Source organism: Salvelinus fontinalis, chromosome 4 (assembly GCF_029448725.1).
Source record: "Salvelinus fontinalis isolate EN_2023a chromosome 4, ASM2944872v1, whole genome shotgun sequence".
NCBI classification, from domain to species: domain Eukaryota; kingdom Metazoa; phylum Chordata; class Actinopteri; order Salmoniformes; family Salmonidae; genus Salvelinus; species Salvelinus fontinalis.
Window position 1 is genome coordinate 44,136,436 of NC_074668.1, and position 15,934 is coordinate 44,152,369.

The window sequence follows — 15,934 nt, forward strand, 5'->3', positions numbered from 1 at the left end:
CTATTAAACTAAAGTGTGAGAGCAACAGTTAAATTCATAGTTGACTTAAAATGTCCTCCGCTCCATCTCACTCAGTTCGGGGCAAGTTTTTCAAGTTACACCAGTTGAGGACGGTCTCAGTCATTTCTGCATGGATGCCTCTCCTCCAAATGTGTCCGGGCCACCGTCTTTTCCCCCTGGGACTTCTATTTCAGGGACTGGCGAGTGATGTCGGTGGACCGTTCCCGAACGGTGTGTCGAATCCAACTGCACATCTCCGATGGGAAAGACTGGGATATCAGGTGCTTCAACGCTAGAGGGCCTTAAGGTTTGGGTAGCGGCCGAAGAGAACTCTAAAACGTACATTGCATGTCCAAAAGGAAAACACTAATTTCAAAAAGACTTAACGGGACTGCGGGGGTTTCTGTGGTAAAACATGAAAGAAGAGGAGCACGAAGGTTAATCGAAAAATAAGTACGTAGACATTTCAGCCATGTACTGCATTTTATTGAAGCGGTTGAAAAAAAAAGGAACAAGGTCTTTCTATTTGAATTTGTTGATTGAAAACAAGCTAAAGATATATTTTCTACTGCTGGTGTGTTCAATGTCACCATTGCTCCCATCATTCTAATACCAGTACAGGAATCAGCTGATATATATATATATTTAAAAAAAAAGAAGCAATATTGGAAAGAATGAGAAGGGATATTTGAGTTAAGGCTGAAAGCATAAGGCCTTTCTTTTGCTTGACTGCTACAGAACTCAATCACAGTGTCTATGGAACTAGGGGAAGAGAATTGGATAACACTTTATTTTCCAGTCCAGTTTCCACTGTATTTACTAGGATTATTATGTGGTAATAATGGCTACTTTCTGGTACTTATTTCAAATAATTCAACACAATTTGCATCTGGCTGGCACCAAGTGGTAGTGGTGCTTGTTTGAATGAATATCAAAGAAAAGTAATTCCTAGCTTATTGTAGAATTACAATGTTTATGTCAAAACCTGGACATTTCTGTACCATTAAATGAAGTGTAACCGATTCTCTAGTCCACTGTCATCAATGGGAAAAACTGTCTCTGTACAAAACATCCCTCAAATCACGTTTCAGTTATGTATGTCCTCAATATGATTATATGCCATTTCATACACAACAGGGAGTAGGATCAAGTTGCCCCAAGATGCTGATCAGAGGTCAGTTTTGCTTTTCCACCCCTAACGGGTAGGTAGGATTAGAGTGGGGTTAGCTGATCCTAGATTTGTGCCTAAGAATAACTTCCGTCCTGCTTCAATGTCCCGAGTTCTTCTACCGCCTTGCCACAACCACGAGACATGAAGAACCATGACATTTCAGGAAGAAAACCAAACAAAAGGAGGGGAAAAAAGTGTGCTTTGACATAACTCGTGACACACCGTAAAATAGCAGCAGCATTCATATAGAAATGTGGTTCGACACGTTTACAAATCACTTGTTAAAAATCGCTTTAATCTCGCAGTCGATTAATTGAATTCATAGTCCGATGATATGAAAATATACACGCCCCAAAAAACAGTGTCTGCATCTCTCAATAGTCCCGTCAACTTGATGATCTCAGGGTGTGAGAAACAATACAGAACAAAGGAACCATGAAGAGAAATAAACTAGCTAAACTAAAAAGTTAAATATCTTCATGCAGAGTCATCCATACTTTACATACACACACACATACATACAAAGTACACTTTTGCTCGCTATTCGCCTTTAAGAATAGATCTGTAAACACTGTTTGTGTCTTTCGGTCAGTGAAGCCATATTCCCATCACGCCACACACGCTTTCCCAGTCAAAAAAAAAAAAAAAAAAAAAGTCCAAGGCTTCTGCCTTTTTAGAAGGTTGTATTTGCTTCGTATTGTTATATTCCCTCAATCCCCCGTCTCTTAACATCCTCCCAAGTATTTACCCCATGCTAAAACTAGAGAAGCAGAATAACTGTTAGAATGGAAGCTCTATTCATGTTTCTATGTGTGTGTTTAAAAAACTAAGTGGTTTGTGGGTAAAGGAAGGTTCTAGGTAGATTGTAGTTAGGGTAGGGTTTGGTAGAGGGGGGTTGTGGGTAAAGGACAAGTGAATTATGGGTAAAAGTAGACATGGGTAGTAGAGGTACATGTTGCAGTCCTCTCTCTCTTCTGTGCCCAATAGGGGGTCGAGGAGAGGAAAGGTAGGCTACGGATAAGGTACAGCCGAGATGGTTAGTAGGGGGCAGAGGTTGAGGTCTTTTCTCTCCTGTGCTGTAGAGATAGGTAGAGGCTCTCCTCTCTCTCCATCTTTCTCAGAGGCCCTGTAGGAACTCCTGGAGCTGCCTGACGATCTCTGTGTCCACCGTCTCCATCAGAGCCCCAAAGCCCTGGTCCCCCATCAGAGCCTGCTGGGCCTTCAGCTTCTCATACACATACTGCTGTAAGGAGACACTGTGCACCGGATCCTCCAGGGCCAACTATAGAAACACACAGAGAGAGACAGGCAGTTAGCAGGACGCCTAAGACAGATTCTCATAGGCCTACTGCTGTAAGGTCATACATCTAGCTAGAAATTCCTCTAGCTGTGGGAGGTAGAGAGAAATGTAGGAATTCAGCAAGACACGTAACACAAATAGAGAATGCAGCAACACGTACTGTGCACTGTGTGATCGAAGACTAGCCACAAGAGACCGAACAGGGAGTGAGTGTGTGTTTGTGTCCTAACCTGGTTGCAGATGAGAAATAGTTGTGGGACTGTGCTTCATCAGATAATCACACTAATTAGTCTACAGGGGAAATCAGGGGAAACAGAGCCAGAGAGAAATGCCACTGTGAGCTTCTTCTGAGAGGCAGGTAATGACCTTCTTGACTCCTAAGCCAATCAGTGAAGGTATACTCTCTATGGTAATTCCCTGTCATTACTGTGTAATCAAACCACCAGGGTTGAGCATGGACTTAATAGAGATAATGTCATCAACGTTACACAATAACAATCCTAATCAGAGTGCCCTAATGTGACACGTGCGTTATGGTTCCCACTCACTGATTTCCCAGAAGGAGCAGTGGAAAGCAATGCCGAGGTAAATCAACGATCAATATCACGCATGTAGTGAAGTGAAATTATGAGCAAGGGACCTGTAATTAAAAATACGTTTGTGGTGTGTGTGTGTGTCGTGGTTGAGTGAAACAGTAGCCAATTATGGAAGCTTACACATGCGTAGGTGCATATTGAGTGTGGTTCCCCACACTGCGCAAGAATAGAAAAACGCTAAACACAGCTGTGTGTTTGCTCTGCATACCGGGCACAACAGAGGGAACATATGATGAAGAGAAAAAAGGAGAGGGACAGAGAGTGCCAGCTAAAGAGCGAGGGGTGGAGAGAGAGAACGCCGTGGGGCTTGAGAGTAATGTAAAAATAAAAGAAAAAAATGCCACAGATTAGGGGATTGGGATCGGTATTCGGGGGAACTATACGACCCCCTGCGGTGTCCACCGGGCTGAGGTAAAAACCTGACACGGCGCTAAAATAATCAAACAAACACAGGGGTATTGCGATCCTCTGGAGAGAGAGGAACAGGAGACTAATGTAACTGAAAATCCTAGTTCAACACTTGGTTTCAAAGAACATAAGAGAACGTAAGGCTGGGACGATACCAGTATCGCGATACTCAATATCGTGGTAAGAAAACAAAAACAGATTTATCTTCTTTCGGAAAAAAGCCCTAATGTTGGAAACAAACATCATTATGTTGTCATCCAGAGTCACATTTATTTATTTTCCAGGCTTAAGCACACAATATTTGAAAAGGACCAAAGAGTTTTGTCTGCCTTGTGTTTGAATTTTTACCATGGAAGAAATATTGAGCTAATGGTATTGTCACAGGTGGTATCGCGAGAGAGTTAAAAGCACTCTTATACAACATACATTGAATGTGTCTGGCCCTGCCTTTACCAAAACAACCAAATCAAAAGTGCCCTGTCAGTCCTTCCTGTGAACTGCATTGTTACAGGCAGTAGCAGCAGCATACACGCCTGTTGGCACTCCGGTACCGCTTGCTGTGCGGTAGCAGAGAACAGTCTATGGACTAGGGTGGCTGGAGTCTGACAATTTCTTTGACACTGTCTGGTATAGAGGTCCTGGATGGCAGGAAGCTTAGCCCCAGTGATGTACTGGTCCGTACGTACTACCCACTGTAGTGTCTTGCGGTCGGAGGCTGAGCAGTTGCCATGCAGTGACGCAACCAGTCAGTATGCCCTTGATGGTGCAGTAGTATAACTTTTTGAGGATCTGAAGACCCATGCCAAATCTTCTGAGGGGGAATAGGCTTTGTCGTGCCCTCTTAACAACTGTCTCGGTGTGTTTGGATCATGATAGTTTGTTGGTGATGTGGACACCAAGGAACTTGAAGCTCTCAACCTGCTCCACTACAGCCCTGTCGATGAGAGTGGGGGCGTGCTCGGTCTTCATTTTCCTGTAGTCCACAATCATCTCCTTTGTCTTGTTGACATTGAGGGAGAGGTTGTTATCCTGGCACCACACAGCCAGGTTTCTGACCTCCTCCCTATAGGCTGTCTCATCGATATCGGTGATCAGGCCTACCCCTGTTGTGTCGCCAGCAAACTTCTTTGCTTGCTTCGAGGCAAGCAACACTGAAGCATGCATGAGAGCATCAGCTGTTCCGGACGACTGTGTGATCACGCTCTCCGTAGCTGATGTGAGTAAGACCTTTAAACAGGTCAACATCCACAAGGGCAGACTGATTACCAGGATGTGTACTCGGAGCATGCGCTGACCAACTGGCAAGCTGTCCCTGACTGAGTCTGTAATACCAACAAATTTCAAGCAGACCACCATAGTCCCTGTGCCCAAGAAAGTGAAGGTAACCTGCCTAAATGACTACCGCCCCGTAACACTCATGTCGGTAGCCATGAACTGCTTTGAAAGGCTGGTCATGGCTCACATCAACACCGTCATCCCGGAAACCCTAGACCCACTCCAACGCGCATAATGCCCCAACAGATCCACAGATGATGCAATCTCAATTGCACTCCACACTGACCTTCGCCAACTGGACAAAAGGAACATGTGAGTTCATTGACTAAAGCTCAGTGTTCAACATCAAGTGCCCACAAAGCTCATCACTAAGTTAAGGACCCCGGGACTAAACACTTCCCTCTGCAACTGGATCCTGGACTTCCTGACAAGCTGCCCCCGGGTGGTAAGGGTAGGCAACAACACACCTGCCACACTGATCCTCAACACGGGAGCCCCTCAGGGGTGCGTGCTTAGTCCCCTCCTGACCCCCCTATTCACCCACGACTGCGTGGCTAAGCACGACTTCAACACCATCATTAAGTTTGCTGATGACACAACAGTGATAGGCCTGATCACAGACAATGATGAGACAGCGTATAGGGAAAAGGTCAGAGACCTGGCAGTGTGGTGCCAGGACAACAACCTCTACCTCAACATGAGCAAGACAAAGGAGCTGATTGTGGACTACAGAAAAAGGATGGCCAAACACGCCCCCAGTCACATCGGCGGGGGGGTCGAGAGCTTCATGTTCCTTGGTGTCCACATTACTAACAAACTATCATGGTCCAAACACACCAAGAAAGTCGTGAAGAGGACATGACAACACCTTTTCCCACTCAGGAGACTGAAAGCATTTGGCATGGGTCCCCAGATCCTCAAAAAGTTATACAGCTGCACCATGGAGAGCATCCTGACTGGTTGCATCACCGCCTGGTATGGCAACTGCTCGGCATCCGACTGTATGGCGCTACAGAGGGTAGTGTATGGCCCAGTAAGCATTTCACGGTTGTATTCGGCGCATGTGACAAATTAAAATAGATTTTCCTGTGACATTACATAAATTCTTCTCAGGGCTGGGTTTTAATTGAATGTTACCACACACCAGCATGGGATTGTTAATTAATCAGAAACCACTGCAAAGTTATTCCTTTTTGGGACTGAGATGTGCCAAACAGCCTTGTGTCCACACGGCCGCCGGAACCATAGAGCTAATTAAAATAGGGGGCGCAAACTTGTTTTTGCAACTCCACTGGTATTTACATTTTATTTTATTTATTTTATTTTTAAATTTAAGTATCATAATCCGTTAGATCATTTGTACATTTTCACTTATTTTTGAGATAGTCTGTAAAAAAAAAAAGACCATTTCATAAATAGTATAATTGCGTGATATATCATTTTGAAAACCCACTCTCACCATCGCACCAAGAGATGAAGGGTTTTGACCGATTAAGCTTTGCTGCACTACACTCTCCAATGCTGGAAACCACAAGTGTCTACCCAAAAAATGAAAAGGCACCTGCGAACGGAAATTCAAGGAACTTAAAGTTACATGTAATTTGCGGCATGCATGATCATGAGCAATGTCATTGTAGCCTATAATTTCACTTCCCCTGTGAGAACCATGAGCACGGTCTGACTTGGCTTTGCTGTACATCACATCAAAGCCTGCCAGCAGCCTACCTACCAAAGGTTGCACAGTGTCCATTACAACGCGGAAAAGCGCAAATCAGCCATCTTTCAATAGTTATCCATATTACCCGAGCTTCATCTTATTCTTCTCACTGTTTCTATGGTGTATTCCAGGCTGCAATTTATGGAAGATGTCAAAACTTAATGGCAAAAGATAGGCAAGCGGCTTCCATCTGAGGCGACATTTTCCCTAAATCAATGCTTATGACAATTCCAGCTCCAGAACGAGCCATCTGGATAACATTTTGAATACAGTGTAGTAAAAAAAAAAAAGGAACAAAAATCAACGCCTGGACACCCGCCCGCTACCCTGTGGGAACACAACAGTTCAGTCAGGGAGAAGAGAAAGGGGTATGACAGGGGAAGTTACAGGGGGGGGGGGGGGGATAAGATGAAAGGAGAAATGATGGTAAGAGGGAGAAAAGAGGTAAGCGGAGAGAAGAGAATGGTTGACAGATAGGCAGGAGCCCAAGGAGCTCAGGATTGTTTAGACAGAGAGAATAAGACAGGGGAGGGTGAAAAGACGGAAGAAGAGAATGAGTTGCAAGGGAAAAGAGAGTGAAGAGGTGAGGAGAAAGCTGCTGTCAGAGAAGCATTCACCTGTGGGTTCAGTCAGGAAGAGCGGGAGAGGAAGGATGGAGAAGAGAGATGAGTGGAAGGGAGAGATGAAGGGAGAGATCAGGGAAAGAGATGAAACGTGGGGAAAGGGAAAAATGCTGGCTGTGGGTTGTTGAGTGGCAGTAGCCTAGTGAGAAGAGGGGAGAGGCAGGGGAGAGATGAGAGGAAAAGAGAGATGAAGGGAGACGCATGTAAGGGAAAAAAAGAGGGGAGAGGAGAGGTTACTGGCAGAAGCCTGGTGGGTACAGATCTGTTTTATCAGCGGGAAAAGGGAGAGGAGAGAGGACAAAAGAGGGGGAAGAGGAAAGGTCCTGTAGCTGGTAGAGGCCTGGTGGGCGGAGGGCAATTGTGTCGAAGGCTCAGTGCCAACTGGCACTCTATTCACTACTTTTGACCAGAGTAGTGCACTATAAGGATTGGGATGTCATTTGGAACGTAACCTAAATATCTAATCCTGTTACCTAAGCTCTCTGCAGGTACTATCTGCTGTTGATTCCGTATATAGTATATAGAGAAAAACTTAGATGCAATTATTTTTGCTCCAGTTTTGTTTACAGGTTTATGGTGGCGCCTGCTAGAAAATACTTGAGAAACAAACCTGTGTAATAACACCAAATCCCTGTCTGGGGGTGGATGTACAGCTTCCTGGGTAACATCATCTGTACTATGATTTAATACATGTAACTGGTGTCTTGCAATTTCCTGACCAAGCTCCTTCCCGTTTCCAGAGAGAGAAAAAAATGACGGGTACCATGGACCAATAATATACAATTTCTATGACGTATTAATGCAAAAATACAAAATAGGTATGTGCGAATAGATGCAGTAAACGGACATATCAATTGTCTGAGGACCATTTTTTTTTTTAGTTGTCTAAAAGCTCAAGTCACAAAATAAAATGGTCTGTAACACAATATGGGCCAAAAAATGTGAATGAAAATTGTGTGTGATGCAAGGAACTACTTCACAAAATAACCTTCACTGTCATTGACAATGGAAGGCTGCTGCTCTCTGATCCCATGTATTACATCTCTTGCTGTTGTGGCTTTGAGCAAGGCACTTAACACCCACAAAGTGAAATAATGCACTGTATAAAACACATGTGGTCCATCAAGCCTCCATCTGGAGAGCTACTGGGTGTGCAGGCTTTTGATACAGCCCTGCTCAAACGCACCAGCCAGCTTTGTCGCAATTACATGGCCAGTATTGAATAGAGGAGAATCCGCGCCAATTTTGAGTGCTTGAGAGACCGTTTTACAACCAGAGTATGCAGAATTGGTCTCATCAATTGCCACCCGTATCAACTGCGTGTATTGGTAATTTGCGGTTATACACGAGCGCCGGACATCGGACATGAACAAGGACATAAATGCACGCTAATCGCTAAATAGTTAACTAGCGATATAAACAGCCACACTACACAATATGTTTTGAGTTGGCTACCTAGCTATTCTGTTGTATATCATTATTTCATCCTCCACCTCTCGCTCCTCCCCCCAACCCCCTCCCTCTGGCAACGAACCACTGGCACATACGCAGGTGATGCACACGCCATGACTTTTCCAGGATCTTCATTGCTATAACTGGGCAAATAACTCAATAGCAATTATCATCAACAAATGTTCAAATGCGGATAGGCTCGCGTTGATTTTAAAAACGCATCTGGCGACTGCGTGATTGAAAGACAGCTCGTGTCTGTCAATGCAGGCCTACAATAATTATACTCCGATGCGCTCTGCAGAGATTGGGAGGAGAGTGAGCAAAACATCGCATCCAGAGGACACTTTGGTCCAATTCTGATCGGAATAGCCTAATTGTTTGATTCTGTTTGCGAGACTTAAACAAAAAACGTGTCCATTCAGACAACTAATCTATAATCTGCTTGTCCAACACATTAAACATTTTAGAATTATTCTTCATTTATTTTTATTTTTATTATTATTATTTTTTTTTTTAAACTTGTCTCGGGCAGGTGGACAAGCGTTAATGTCGAGCCCTGCTCCATGACACATTCACACATCTCCAAACTAGCTGTGTGGCACTGCCAGAGGCTCAACATATGTGCTACTCACCTGTTAACCAAACAATTGATCCACTGGATTCCGAAATAGACATTTGCAACATTGTTCCATGAACTTAATTGATCAACCGCGTCGCTATCCATCGTGCTGAATCTTCGCTACTTGCTTATTTGTTTAACGAAGAATCGGATATGTTCCCTGTGACAAAGTCACCACATTAAGTGAAAAAATGCCACAACCTTCCCTAATTCCCCTGATAACCAGGTGGAAGGGGATAGAAAAGGACTAACAAAGCTGATCTTTCACTCAAAAGGTAGGCTAAAACAAATCATTTTCTAGGCTGTAATAACCTCCTATTTATATACTTGTCGGCCAACAGTGCTTCATGGGCCTACAATAGAACTAATCTACATCAATTAAATAGGGTGGAGAACCTAAAAGTTCATTAAATTGCAACAAATTGCCTACATCAAGAAACCTTTCGATTAATGTGCACATTTCTCCATTTACAGTAGTGGCTGGTCAAAATCATGTCAGATTATTCCCCGCTGGTATTGTTTTAAATAGCGTTTCCAGTGTGAACGACATCACCGGGATGTCCAGGAAATCTCTCGGTAAGGAAAAGTAGTAGATTTCCAGGGAAATATTAAACCCTAATATGTAGCTAACGTAACCCCCATCACCTCTGAATCCCTTTCTATCCATACCTACTGTTTGTGGAGAGGAACAACGGCTCTTAGACTTGTTACTCGTAGCCAAATGGATTGTGGAGTGCGATTTCATTTCCGCTCACGTCAGACCGTTTCACGTTCTCTTAAAAAGAGAAACATGGGTTTTCGACTGCACCTCTGACCCTGTTCATCTCCATGCGAGCACACGCATCATTCGCAATCTCCGCCCACGCGTCATCCTCAACCTCTTTACACACAGGTAGTATATGCGGGAGCCTACACCGACACTCATTATGTGCACACTTCACATGCCCGTGATTGTTCAACGGCGGTCTTCAGTAAACGCCGGTAACTTCACCTCCTCCCGGTTCCCTTTGTCCCCCGGGCTTTAACCAGAAAGTAACAATAAACAGATGATATACACTGAGTGTACCAAACATTTGGAACGCCTACTCTTTCCATGACAGAATGACTAGGTCAATTCAGGTGAAAGCTATGCTCCCGTAATTGATGTCCCTTGTTAAGGATCTTCAAGCCTTGAGATAATTGAGCCATGGATTGTGTATGTGTACATTTCAGAGGGTGAATGGGCAGGACAAAATATTTCAGTGCCTTTTGAAGGGAGTATGGTAGTAGGTACCAGGCACACCGGTTTGAGTGTGTCAAGAACGGCAACACTTTGTTTTTCACGCTCAACAGTTTCTCGTGTTTCATCACGAATGATTCACCACCCAAAGGACATCCAGCCAACTTGACAACCGTGGGAAGCATCGGAGTCGACATGGGCCAGCATCCCTGTGGAACGCTTTCGACACTGTGTAGAGTTCATGCCCCGACGAATTGAGGCTGTTTCTCAGGGCAAAAGGGGGTGCAACTCAATATCAGGAAGGTGTCCCTAATGTTTTGTACACTCAGTGTATGAGGCGCGTGTTAAACATATTAGACGAAGAGGAAGAAAAGGAGGGAGGACAGAAGAGGAATAGAGAAAACGGAGGAAGAAAATACAGAGGCAGGTATTCTTTAGCAGTCGACACGAGAACACGCAAGCGCGCACACACTTTGGCGTTCTTGCGGCGTGTGGTGCGAAACCTCGACAAGACGCACACACACGCATCTGATACTGAATAATGAGAAACGACATCGACTGCCTACCTCAGAACACCAGTTTGAACGAGTTTTACCAAACACAGATGGAGAGCCCAGAGTCTTCTCTGCCCGGCACCGAGCGCTGCTTTTAGTGGACGCTGTCGTCTTGCATAAACTAAATTGTGCTGTACTGTAGACAATCCTCCCTGATTGGAGATCCAGCCATTCCTCAACACAACCACACTGGTCCTGCTCTATTCTGGACTGTGCCTCTCAGGTCACATTACACATCTGAAAAGATTTCAAAACACCAATTCAACTAAGCCTATCAGCTGGCTGTGTCCATTACCATACGGCTAAGGGCCAGTCTTTTCACATTGACACACTAGTCCTGGAGAGCTGCAATGTGTGCAGACTGGTGTTCGTGCCCTGCACTTGACCTAAGTTCACAGTGAGTCACTGGAGCCAAGCCACGGAAACACAAAAGTCTGTGGTCTAATGGAAATGGCATTTCGGTCTCTCTTCACGCTACACTACACTTAGCCCAATTAAAGTCTGCCTCTCTTGTCCCAATGACAACATTACTCAGCCCTTTTAAATGACGCCCATTGATACCCAATTTTTTTTACCGTCATCTTTAATAAGGCAGTCATTAAGACTATATGAAGGTGCTTAAAAAGTTGACAGGACACATTTACCTTGGGGAAAAAGTCATTGGAGTGTGTGTGTTTAGAGGTAAAACGCTGTTGCCCTCTGATCGATACAGAGGGAATGTCTAACTGGCCCGTCTAGACCAGGTCAATAACCCGACATTAAAAGGGACAATCCTTAGTTGAAACAATGAAGTGATGTCCCCGCCTCTACATTGGTAAAATGCTGAGGGATGGGCCTGGAGAAATGTAACCACTCAAATTCAAAGCCAGAGCTACTGCATGGATGCAAGGACAATCCAAGATATCAAAAGTACAGTTCTAAGCACGTTTTGAGGCTATCCAATGTTTGTTGACATTAAACAATGTTTAGAAATATTGGCCTTTTTTTCTCTCTTCAAATTTTGGGTTCTGATGGGGTACGATAGTTGAACTACGTTCGTGAGGCATTTATACGTGCATTCTTCCCAAATCAATGACTATATCTCATTAATCTAAAAGTCCAAAAATGGATGTTCGGTAGCAATCCCGGATTGCCCTTTCAACTATGAGACTGTAAATCTGATCAAACGTCATCACACACTTTACCTCACACAGACATAAGAGGTTGTGGAACCGTCTTAAGAGGTAATAATCCAGGTTAAACTACTCACAATAATATTCATTATAGCAATTCTGAAATTCAGAGTTGATATTATTTACTAACACGCACACAAGAGGACACGTTTCCCCTGTAAACTCCGGGCAGGTATGATAAATGGGAGACCGCTTAGGCAGTGACAGGTGGTTATTAAAGCAGCACTAATGAGTGTTATCTGTATTCATAATGATCTTCATTACACTGGTCAGTAGAGCTGCTAAAACAACAGGAGATGGGCTGGGGGACCTTGGTGCTCCAACTGAGGACGGGAGGAATTTAAGCTTTTCGGACCGTAGGAAAGCCATGTGTGCATAGATGCAGTCATGAAAATGCAAGCGGGCACGCACGCACAGTCACACACGCACGCACACACAGTCACACACACACAGTCACACATGCACGCGTCAGTCGCTGTACCCCCTCGCTGCTAACGAGACGCCATTAGCAGTGACCTCTGGGTCAATTAGTGACCCGGGTCTCGCTGTTGAGCGCGGGATGCAAGGGCCTGCCTGGGAGCCCAGGTGTCAGAGAGGAAAACAAGTTACTGTATTGACTAATCACTGATACGGGAATAGGGATGTGCGAGGTGTATGTGTTTCTGCATATTTTGAAAAGAGAGCGAGGAGAGACAAGAGAGTCAGAAGAAAGGAAAGACTGGGGGCAGAGACATGCATATGATGAGAAGAACTATGAGAGAGAGATGGAGGGAAAACTGCTGAAAGATTGACAATGAGAGTAAAAACAGACATTTCCCTGTCTCTCTCCTGTGTGATGTATTGACTAGGTTCATGATCCCTAAGCACGTCAGAGGATTAAGCCTTAATTATAGTAATTTCCACACTAAATGAAGCAGTACAAATTAAATTGCCCTGAACAGCATTGGGCGAAAGGGCGTAATTAGTTATAGCACACAAACCCACACACACGCGTACGCACACCCCCCCCAAAACACCAATCAGAGCACACCAACTGTCCAACTTAACCCTGCTGATGATTTCTGTTATTTTACTGAGGGCATAAGTAAACAAACTAAACAAAGCCACATCAACACAGAGGGCAATGTGTGTGTGTGCGTGCATAGGGCAGCAGGTAGCCTAGCGGTTAAGAGCGATGGGCCAGCGAACAGAAAGGTCGCTGTTTCGAATCCCCGAGCCAACTAGGTGAGAAATCTGTTGATGTGCCCTCAAGACACTTAACCCTAATTGCTTCTGTAAGTCGCTCTGGATAAGAGTGCCTGCCAAATTACTCAAATGTAAAAATGCATTGGGAAAATTGCACATAGGCTACCTCAGATCACAGATCAACTTCAAATAGCTATCAAATATTGTACTATGTAACTATTTAACTGAAGGACTATGGTGTGCCTGTGCTTGATATCTAGTGAATGTGAAGCCACAAACACAGATACTAATCAAAATATCAGCCTCCTCTGTTCTTTTGAGCCAGTAGCAGTGTTGGCTGGAGCTCTTGGGAGGCATGGGGGGGGGGGGGGTATAACAGCGGCTCTAAGAGATCAATAAGCCCAAAGGGACCTGCCTCTGTGAATTACTCTGTATGTGTGTGGGTGTGTGTGTGTCCTGTGAGATGCCCAGGAGCTGCTGATTGAAGACAGGAGTGAGACAAGCCATCAAGGGGGATGAGAGTAGAGGAAAAATCAGTTTTATTGTGTTCTCCAGAGATGAAAGAGAGGCTTTATAAACGACCACAGTAAATAGCTGATGTGGCAAGCAATCATAGGGCTGATTGATGGCATGGACTAAGGATACACAGCTGAACATGTGTGTGTGTGTGTGTGTGCGGGCGTGCATGCATTTGTCTCTCTCAGACGAGGATAACTCACAGGCGGAATCAATAACAGAATGATGTCATCCGCACCATTGGTCTTCGGGGGCCCTTTTTCTTTTATTACTGGTGACACACATCTTCAGTCAATTCACTACTGTGATTGTCTGCATTGGGTCTGTATGTTGCTAGCAAATGGCCAGTCCCTTTTTTAGTGTACAGCCAGTAGAGTGGAAATGAGACTGAGTCAGCCTCTAGACAGCCTCTAGCTACAAGGTCCAACAATGGAACACCACGCTTCCAATTAAATTTCCACAGTAGTACAAACTTCAGTGAGTAAAAAAAAAAAATATCTGTAAAAAGCAGGAGATGAGCATTGTGTCCTTCCATTTCCAATCACCAGACTGTGGAGTGAATGACTCTGAACAAGCCATAAAGAACCATCTGACCAAGAGACCAATCATGCCACTCAATTATCACACTCAGCCTTGAGGCCTCTGGCCGGCACACACCAATCAATCCATGTATCAATGCATAGAAAAGAAATGGAACTGACAAGCTAGCACGCACGCACGAACACACGTATGTACACAAATCCACCAATTGATTGATGTATCAATGCCCATAAGTGCCAGGAAACAGAACAGTCCGATCCATGTCATCGGATAAGTGGTTCCTCATCGGACACCTGTCTGGGTGGTTCAATATTTGCTTCCCCTCCATCAACTCTATGATTTATAAAATAAATCCAGATAACACTACTTCAGCTCCGGCCACTTTCTTCATATCACTCTACAGCAGGGTTCCACAAATGGCGGCTGGTGTTTTACCCCCCCCCCCCCAAAATGTATCGTTTTTTTGGGGGGACATACGTCTAAAAACACCAGAAAATCAGCTCCCAATTATTTAAATTTTGGAAATCTGTTCCCAAGTATTCCCCACGCATAATAAAAAGACACGTGATCATATACAAATTAAATGATTACGTTTTAGTCAAATATTTTTTATCCGTTTGGGCTTCTTGCGGTCAATTTGAAGTCCACAAATGATTTGTAATTATGTCCCCCCCCCCCCGATAATTCACTCAAATGAATCTAGTTGATGATCCCTGCTTCACAGAGTAGCTGGTGATTCAGTACCACGTGATTGTCTCTGACTATCTAGCGTTTCTTCTGCCTCCGGGGGCCTGTGTCCATGCAGACATATTCCAGTACGTGTGAATAGTTGGATCAGCAAGAGGTGATGTGAAGGACACGTCTACAAACCCATTTCATAACCTACTAATCTATTTCGCTTTAGCAGGTTACGAGGGAAAAACAAACATTCAACAACAATGTCAATGTATTAGGAAAGCTAAACTAGTTCTAATCGCCCTATTAAAGAGTTGAGAGGAATCTTCAGTACGAGCAAGTCAGTCAGGAAAAAAAAACGACAAAAGGTTATTGTGTCTGACTGGATGTGAGAAGCCCCAAATAGTCCTGTTCCTCTGGTCTCCTGGTGATGTAACATGCTGCACCATTTCCCTCAGCCATTTTATCTGGAGCCCCAATTAAATCCCCACTGCATTCCCCACCAGCCTCCATAAATCAAACAACGCCATTAAAGCAGCTAAAATTAACTACTTAAAAATCCCAAACACACGCAAACAGTCGACCACAGCACAGACTGTGACAAATCCCAGGCAGGCAGCACAGTCCAATGCCCAATGGTACGGTGGTGTCGTGTGTCTGACTGATTAAATTATGACAGGCTATTTTATCAAATCGATTACCTAACGTTTGATTGATTACGTGATTGAATTAAACCATGCAACAATTAACTCGTTAATAACCTGGGGTACCACGGAAGAGTGTTTCTAGAGCTGCTATCTTCCGAATAAACTCTTAAAGATCCGAAGATCTTTTATATCAATAGAAGTCTATAATTAATCGTCACCTTATACAGTCTCATCTGAACATCGTAACATTCTTGGTTATCTTCAC

General features: G+C 44.2%; 1 protein-coding gene across 1 annotated transcript in view; it reads right to left on the reverse strand.

The window, feature by feature from the left end:
- Positions 1-438: 438 nt before the first annotated feature.
- Positions 439-15,934, reverse strand: part of ipo11 (importin 11) — a 229,252-nt gene continuing 213,756 nt past the window's right edge. The window contains exon 29 of the mRNA XM_055920298.1: positions 439-2,453. Within this exon, the coding sequence (XP_055776273.1) occupies positions 2,289-2,453 (165 nt within the window). The 3' untranslated portion in view covers positions 439-2,288. The remainder of the gene's footprint in view (positions 2,454-15,934) is intronic.